Consider the following 9,153-nt stretch of genomic DNA (forward strand, 5'->3'; position numbering starts at 1 on the left):
TATTCTTGCCTGGAGAATCCCAGGGACGGAGGAGCCTGGTGGGCTGCTGTCTATGGGGTCGCACAGAGTTGGCCACGACTGAAACGACTTAGCAGCAGCAGCAGCAGCATTCACTTTCATCAAGAGGCTCTTTAGTTCTTCACTTTCTGCCATAAGGGTGGTGTCATTTGTCTCCTTGGGTAAGTTTATTCCTAGATATTTAATTCTTTTTGTTGCAATGGTGAATGGGATTGATTCCTTAATTTCTCTTTCTGATTTTTTATTGTTAGTATATATAAATGCAAATGATTTCTGTTTATTGATTTTGTATCCTGCAACTTCGCTAAATTCACTGCTTAGCTCTAGTAATTTTCTGATACTATCTTTAAGGTTTTCTATGTACAGTATCATGTCATCTGCAAACAATGAGAGCTTTACTTCTCTTCCAATCTGGATTCCTTTTATTTCTTTTTCTTCTCTGATTGCTGTAGCTAGGACTTCCAGAACTATGTTGAATAATAGTGGTGAAAGTGGACACCCTTGTCTTGTTCCTGATCTTAGGGGGAATGCTTTCAGTTTTTAGCCATTGAGAATAATGTTTGCTGTAGGCTTATCATATATGGCCTTTACTATGTTGAGATAAGTTCCTTCTATGCCCATGTTTTGAAGAGTTTTAATCATAAATGGGTGCTGAATTGTGTCACAGACTTTTTCTGCATCTATTGAGATTATTATATGGTTTTTATTTTTCAGTTTGTTAATATGGTGTATCACATTGATTGATTTGCATGTATTGAAGAATCCTTGCATCCCTGGAATAAACCCAGCTTGATCGTGGTGTATGAGCTTTTTGATGTGTTGACGAATTCTGTTTGCTAAAATTTTTTTGAGGATTTTTGCATCTATGTTCATCAGTAATATTGGTCTGTAGTTTTCTTTTTTGTGTTGTCTTTGGTTTTGGTATCAGGGTAATGGTGGCCTCATAGAATGAGTGTGGAAGTGTTCCTTCCTCTGCAATTTTTTGAAAGAGTTTTAGAAGGATAGGCATTAGCTCTTCTCTAAATGTTTGATAGAATTCTCCTGTGAAGCCATCTGGTCCTGGGCTTTTGTTTTTTGGGAGATTTTTGATCACAGTTTCAATTTCAATGCTTGTAATTGGGTTGTTCATAATTTCTATTTCTTCCTGGTTCAGTCATGGAAGATTGAATTTTTCTGAGAATCTGTCCATTTCTTCCAGGTTACCCATTTTATTGCTGTATATTTGTTAATAATAGTCTGTTATAATCCTTTATATTTCTGCATTGTCTATTGTAACCTCTCCTTTTTCATTTCTCATTTTGTTGATTTGATTCTTCTCTTTTCTTTTCTTGATGAGTCTAGCTAAAGGTTTGTCGATTTTGTTTACCGTCTCAAAAAACCAGCTTTTAGTTTTAGTAATCTTTACTGTTGTTTTTTTTCATTTATTTCTGCTCAGAACTTTATGATTCTTTTCTTCTGCTAATTTTGGGGTTTTTTTGTTCTTCTTTTTCCAGTTGTTTTAGGTATAAAGTTAGGTTGTCTATTTGATATTTTTCTTGTTTCTTAAGGTAGGATTGTATTGCTATAAACTTCCCTCTTAGGACTGCTTTTGCTGCATCCCATAGGTTTTGAGTTGTCATGTTTTCATTGTCATTTGTTTCCAGAAATTTCTTGATTTCCCTTTTGATTTTTTTCAGTAACCTTTAGTTAGTTATTTACTACTAGTTATTATTAGTAGTAATATTAATTATACCAATCAATTATAATATTGATGTTATTAATATTATAATTAATTATATTAATTAATGTTAATATATTAATAATATAACCAATAGTATAAATATTAACAATTATTACTATAATAATAACTAAGATTACTGGTTATTACTTACATAGTAAGTAACCTGTTAGCTATATAGAAATGTGTTGTTTACTCTCCATGTGTTTGTGTTTCTTACAGTTTTTTTCTTGTAATTGATATCTAATCTCATAGCGTTGTGTTTGGAGAAGACGCTTGATACAATTTTAATTTTCTTATATTTACTGAGATTTGATTTGTGACCCAAGATGTGGTCTATACTAGAGAATGAACACTTGAGAAGAAGGTGTAGTCCTCTGCATTGGATGGAATGTCCTGAAGATATCAATGAGATCCATCTCATCTGATGTATCATTTAAGACTTGTGTTTCTTATTAATTTTCTGTTTTGATGATCTGTCCATTGGTGTGAGTGGGGTGTTAAAGCCTCCTCCTCTTATTGTGTTACTGTCAATTTCTCCTTTTATGCCTGTTAGTGTTTGTCTTATGTATTGAGGTGTTCCCGTGTTGGGTGCATAGATATTTACAATTGTTGTGTCTTCCTCTTGGATTTATCCCTTGATCATTATGTAGTGTCCTTCCTTGTCTCTTGTAGTATTCTTTAAGGTCTGTTTTGTCTGATACGAAGATTGCTGCTCCAGCTTTCTTTTGCTTCCCATTTGCATGGAATATATTTTCCCATCTTCTCACTTTCAGTCTATATGTGTCTTGAGGTCTGTAGTGGGTTTCTTGTAGACAGCATATATATGGGCCTTGTTTTTGTATCCATTCAGCCAGTCTGTGTCTTCTGGTTGGAGCATTTAATCCATTTACATTTAAAGTAATTGTTGATGTATATGTTTCTATTGCCATTTTTGTTTTTATTGTTTAACTGGGCCTTGAATGAGTGAGGTTTGAAAATTAGAGGCCTTTCCTCCAGGAGGGATGGTATAATTAAAGACGAGATGTCTGGAAACGAGTGAATTGTTTTAGCTGGTATGATGGGTGTGTGTAAAAAACTCATCTTTCAGTCACTTGGCTGTATAATTTGGAGATGAGCTTTGAAGCCCCTTTTCTTACAGAGCGAGCAGCATTGTAAATTCTGTGTTTTCTTGCAGGGCTTACAGCATCTCTGTCAGAGCTTCTTAGAATTCAGAGATAACCATCAGAGCCAAGGCTCCTTGTCTTCCTGATGGCCTCATGGGGTCGTTCTGGCGTACATACAGGTTGTTTTCTGGAATGGGTGTGGAGTGTGACTCAGAGTATGTGGGGAACCTAGTCCTTCCCAGGTGAAGTCCTGGCTAGGAAAAGTCTCCCTCTTTTTTGCAGAACTTGCTTCCCAGGTGGTGCTAGTGGTAAAGAACCCGCCTGCTAATGCAGGAGACATGAGACTCAGGTTCGATCCCTGAGTCAGGAAGATTCCCTGGAGGAAGGCATGGCAACCCACTCCAGTATTCTTGCCTGGAGAATCCCATGGACAGAGGAGCCTGGTGGGCTACAGCTCACGGGGTTGCAAAAAGTCGGACACGAGTGAAGTGACTTAGCACATACGCACACTTACTGGAGAAATTTATTGCCCCAGAGTGTTAAAGTTCTTGTGTCTTCTCAATCAGGCCTCATAACACCTCAGGCTTTATTAAAATGTGAAGGTACTGGCTGTACACATTGGAGACTTTTATACTTTCAGTGAAGTCAGTACTGTGGCTGTAATTCAAGTGATTCACCAAAGATGAGGATTACAAACATTTAGACATAAATATCTTAGTTGTGTCGGACTCTCCAAGACCCCGTGGACTGCAGCCTACCAGGCTCCCCCGTCCATGGGATTTTCCAGGCAAGAGTACTGGAGTGGGTTGCCATTGCCTTCTCCAAAGAATACTGGAGTGGGTTGCCATTCCCTTCTCCAGGAGATCTTCCTGACCCAGGGATTGAACCCAGGCCTTCCACATTGTAGGCAGACGCTTTACTGTCTGAGCCACCAGGGAAGTCAGATCTCTCCCTACCTTTTCATATACTTAAAAACAATACTTCTTTCAACTGAAAGCTGACACATGAATACTGTACTTTGTTTTACCAGCAAGTGTGCTTCAAGATACTCTCAGATACTTTTTCTACCTAGCTTGCCTTGAAAGACTGAGGTTTGAGCTTCATACTTATTGGTAGGCTAGGAAATTACCCCTTATTAAACTGTAAAATCTCCCCTTAAAATTAAATAATTGTTAACCATTTACATTATAACTTACCTCAGTTGAGTGGGCTAAGGGAGAAGAGGAGCTAGAGGTGAGGTTTGGAGTGTCAGTTTTGCCCTTAAGTCAGCTGGGCCGGTAAGTGGAAGGGCTGTGAGTTAGGTGGTGTGCTGAAGTTCAGAGGTAGCTTCACAAGTTTAGAAGTTGAGTTTGAATTTATGAATAAACTGGCTCGGAAAGGTGCCTGGACCTCATAAGTGATGTTGTGAGTTGGTCAGACCCCTGGCTCGTCCCACGGGGCCCAAGTGGATGTATTTATTGGACACATAGACTCCAGCTTTGCCGTGTGCCCTGTCTCTATCCCAAGTGGCAGCACTCTGGGGCAGCCTTTGTAGGGGTGACTGGTGCCACAGGAGTTGGGCAAGGAGGGAGTGCATTTATTCGCTGCCTAAGCCCTTTCCAAAGTGTGGTTAAGATCTGTGTGATCCTTTATTTCTCTTTTTTGGATGAGTTTGTAGCTCTGCTGGAGGAAAAGTTCTCTTTTATCCCTTAATCTTGTGCTGCGTAGGGAGGAAAATAGGAATTAGCTCTGATAAATGGGTTTAAGCTTGGAGATGAATGTTTTTGCCTCGTTTCTTTTTTTAAAAAACATTTATCTATCTTTGGCTGCGCTGGGTCTTCGCTGCTGCGTGCGGGCTTTCTCTAGCTGCGGCAAGTGGGGGATGCTCTCTGGTTGGGCGCCCTCACCGCGGTGGCTGCTTCTGCTGAGCTCAGGCTCTAGAGTGTGGGCTTCCGCAGTTGTGGCTCAGGGGCTGCAGAGCGTGCATCCTCCTTTCTTTTGACTCCTATTTACTGAAATTAGTTTTAAGGTTTATAAACTATTACTTCTGTCTCATTTTCTTCCTGACCACTTGCTTCAAATTTAGGTTGCAGCTATTGACATTTTAATACAATCCGATGAATACATTTGAAGATTTTGCATTAACCTCTTAATACCATTTAATTAGTACTTCTTGGTGCTTCTCACCAGTAAATTATATATCTGCATTTTACCTAGTAAGTACTGATCTTCAACACAAAAGGGTTAAATATACCATTATAACAGGTAGTTATCTTTCTAATAAGTGCCCCTGGCATTTGACTGGCTCAATTCAGTTCAATTTACTAATGCACATAATTCTTTAAAAACTCATGTTTACATTTTTTGCAGGGATTGAGGTATATTTTTAAAAGTAGGATTGTACAGTACATCTGTGCAATGTAATATTATGCAGCAGTTGTTTGTGAAAAGTTTCTAATACTGTGGAAAGGTGCTTAAGATAAATAAACTATGCACGTGGTACTCTGTCAGCAATATTAATATTTATGTGTGTTAAGAAAGAGAAAAGAGAGACATGCAGACATGAAGTAAACCAGATACAAATAGTGGTTCTGTCTGGATGAAAGAATTATGAGTTATTTACATTTTTATTCTTTTCTGTTGTATGCAGTTTTTTACTTTGACTGGGTATCACTTTTCCAATAAAAACATAAATCCAGTAAAGGATTATAAATCATTTTACCACCTACCTCAGTAAAGATTTAAAATATAGTGAATATTCAACATTAAATTAATGCTTTCTGCAGAGAGAGAATGAAAAATTTCCCCTCATAAATTTAAAAAATTACTGAGAATTTACCATTTAGCACATTAAGTTATCTTACATGTTGTTATAGTTTCCTGTAGAGCAGTGTTTCTTAAACTGGGGAATGCTGGTGTTAAGTAACAGATTTGGAAAACAGTCATTCATAGTTTTACAGAACTAATGGCAGCAGTTACGAAAATCCTGAAGCATTTTAATTCTATACCTTGTGAGCTTAAGTTATTTAATTTTTGAAAATAAGTCTTTTATTGAAGTATAACACACATCCACAAAAATGCACAAATCTTAATTATACAGCTTATGAATTTTCACAAAGTAAACACACCCTTGTAACCATGTCACTTTATCTCTTATGTTGTACTGCTATATGTCTTTGACAAAATTTTCATAGGTCTCCACACAGAAGATATTGTTTAGCGTTCTGTGATCTCCAGAAGTTACACTCTTGATATTTCTGCTTGTTTTGCTCTCATAACTTCACTAACTCCCTTGTTTTTTTTTTTACATTTTTCAAGGAACTCTGAAAGTTACATTCAGAATATTGTTATTCTTAGTTCATGGTGGGAAAGTTTGGCTTTTGTAGATTAAAAAATGCAAAAAAGTAATAACTTCAAAATTATCGACATCTGACATTTACGTTAGAGGCTTCCCAGGTGGCACAGTGGCAAGGAATATTCCTGCCAGTGAAGGAGACACAAGAGACGTGGGTTTGATCCCTGGGTCAGGAAGATCCTGTGCAGGAGGAAATGGCAACCTACTCCAGTGTTCTTGTCTGGAAAACTGCATGAATAGATGAGCCTGGCGGTCTATAGTCTGTGGGGTCTCAGAGAGTCAGACAGAACTGAGAGCGCACGCGCGCACGCACACACACACAGAGCCTTTGTGTATTTAATCTTTCTCTTGTTCCCAACTGCGGCACATGCTTTGCCCCAGTAACAGGTTGTGTGGAACTTGATTCCTGGGCCCTACATATGGTACAGCTTAGGTTGCTGATCTGAAGGAGCAGATCAGCAGCCAGTGGTAAGTGTGTCAGGCCTAGAAATCCTAGACCAAGTTGAGAGGAACTTTAGAGATCATTTTGCCTCAGATGGAGAAACTGAGTCCTGAAAGGTTACATGCCTTGGTCAGGGTCACAGAGTTGGCACCATAGCTGAGTCTAGAATCCTGATCCTCTATCCCATTTCTAAACCATGCTAAGTCCCTAGTCTCTTCTTAAAGCTCATCCTTTTTTGACTAAAAATGTACTCCTCAGGCAGTGAAACTGACTTCTCAAAAAGATAAATTAGCTAACACGTTTTTCACCCAGACTTCTTAATGGAGATAACCTGACGGCGTCGACCTGTTTTGGAAAATATCCCTTGGGTTACTTTGGGTGAACGAGGGATGGTGTGGGGATGGTATAAATGCCAGTTGGTGATTGTTTAGAGCCGTTTTGGGAGTACATTCAACTGGAATAACCCTGGTAATAGGGAAAGTGTGGCGTGATGTCCGTTCGTGACCCTTCCCTGGGGACCGAGCTGTGTCAGGAGACCCGGCAGTGCCTCTGGAACACGGGGTCTCTAGTCTGTGCTCTTTCGGCTCCTGCACCTGGAAATAACAATAGATGTTGCGTGACTTTTTGATTTTGAGGTTTAGTTTCAGGTGGCTGAAGGGAAAAAAGTAAATAAAGCCGTTCTTTGGTTTTGTAAGGAATACCCGGCCACAGTGTATGCATTTAGTAAGTGTTGATCGCAGTGATTGATGGGCCCTGGGGATTTAATGTTTCATGAAACATATCTGTAAGGCCCTAGGCTGTGGAGCGGGCAGTTCTAAGGAGCAATCACCATTACCCTCCAAAAATCTTGGTTCTGTTGCTATGTTGGATTAGTGAAATGCACAGGAATCTTGTCAGAGCAAACTGACATCTGCCTACCTGTAAGTTTGTAGGAACAGGTGTCTTCTGAATCTCTCCTGGCAGTCATCCTTGGCCTGACCTTCAGTGCCGGTCTCCACAGTCCAATCTCCAACCCCCTTCTATTCTTTCTCCCTCTATTACCAGAGTAGGTCCCTTCCTCAGAGGCCAGACTGATTGCCCTGTCCCTGTATCTGTGGCTAGTGGTGCTTTTGAGAGTGTTTCCCCTTATTTAGAATGCCTCATCCTCCCCTTCTGCTTCTCCAAATCCTGCCCAACCTTTGAGGCCCAGCTCATTTCCCATCTTCTCTGCTCGGAACTCCTGTGGCACTTCTCCCCACGCCGTGCTATGGCTGATGGAGCCACAGTTTGGCCGGCGGGAGAAGAGAGTGGACTGTGGAGCTAGGTTGCCTGTGTGACCTTAGGCTGAAGACTTTTCTGAATCTAGGTTTCTTCATCTTTAAAAATGGACTAATAACCTGCCAAGGTTATTCAGCTTACCTCATAGTTGGACAGGTTAAATGAATCCGTGCCGTTAAAATCTACAGGATAGCATCTGACACATACATTCTCATGAGATACTAGTCATTCCTTTTAGCATGCATTTAACTGTGGCCTCCCTGTGTTATGGTCTAATAGTTTCAGATGTCTGTTTATTGGCCTCTAGTGAACTCAGAAAGTCCTCTCATGAAGAAAGGGGCTTGACATGTACTTCTTGTCGACCCTGTTGAGTCCTGCACGTGCACATAATAGTTCCCCGGTGCATGTCACTTGGAGTGAAACTGTGACTGTTTTAAAGAAATAGATGAAATAGGAGTGAAGAATTGAAAAGATAAGCTTCATTTCACAGATGGAGTTTTCTTATGATTCGTAGATCATGTAATTTGTTCCTTTTTTCATTGTTGTTGAGTCTAATGAGCTCTTCTGTCACAGTCACCGCAAGTGTGAGCATCATTTAGCAAGGATGATAGCAGTTTCAGGAGTTTGTCTCAGACGCTTGTCTTCTTGGCCCATGGTGGGAGGGAATCTCAGAGAGTAGATTCTGACCTGTCAGGATGTCTCAAAGCAGATGGGTCCTGAGCTGGTTGCTATGAGCATATCTCCTGTGCTGAGGAGCATGGGGAATTCACCAGTGGGGAGGGGACCTTCCCCTTCAGCCACCCTCCCTCTGCCTCCCCCTCCTCCTTTGTTAGCAGCTCAGATACAAGTCACCATCTTCACCTGTCGGTGTTCACAAATGTTTGAGGAGAAGCAAAAGTTACCTTCTGGTGGGAAGGCATGGGGACCCAGGCAGAAGCACTCATTCAAAGGCTGATTGCGGACGGGAGTTGCAGTGATGGCGGGATGCTCCGCCGTCCAGCCAGCCCTCAAGGACTTCAGCCAGGGTCTCCCGCAGAGCCCCAGGGGTGCCCCTTCAGTGATGAAGATGCTGCTCTTTTCCTTCTCCTAGGCTGGAACAAGACATTAAAAAGTTAAAGGCCGACCTGCAGGCCAGCAGGCAAGTGGAGCAGGAGCTCCGGAGTCAGATCAGCTCTCTCTCAAGCACCGAGCGAGGGATCCGCTCAGAAATGGGCCAGCTCCGGCAGGAGAACGAGCTGCTGCAGAACAAGTACGTGCGCCTTGTGGGCCTTCGGCAGGG

General features: G+C 40.9%; 1 protein-coding gene across 1 annotated transcript in view; it reads left to right on the plus strand.

The window, feature by feature from the left end:
• The window catches only part of TMEM57 (transmembrane protein 57), a 68,765-nt gene that overhangs the window by 43,595 nt on the left and 16,017 nt on the right, over nucleotides 1–9,153 (plus strand). Inside the window, exon 10 of the mRNA XM_010830247.1 lies at nucleotides 8,965–9,123. Coding sequence (XP_010828549.1) covers nucleotides 8,965–9,123 — 159 coding nt within the window. The remainder of the gene's footprint in view (nucleotides 1–8,964; nucleotides 9,124–9,153) is intronic.

The sequence above is a fragment of the Bison bison genome, unplaced genomic scaffold (genome assembly GCF_000754665.1).
Source record: "Bison bison bison isolate TAMUID 2011002044 unplaced genomic scaffold, Bison_UMD1.0 scf7180017864516, whole genome shotgun sequence".
Lineage (NCBI taxonomy): Eukaryota > Metazoa > Chordata > Mammalia > Artiodactyla > Bovidae > Bison > Bison bison.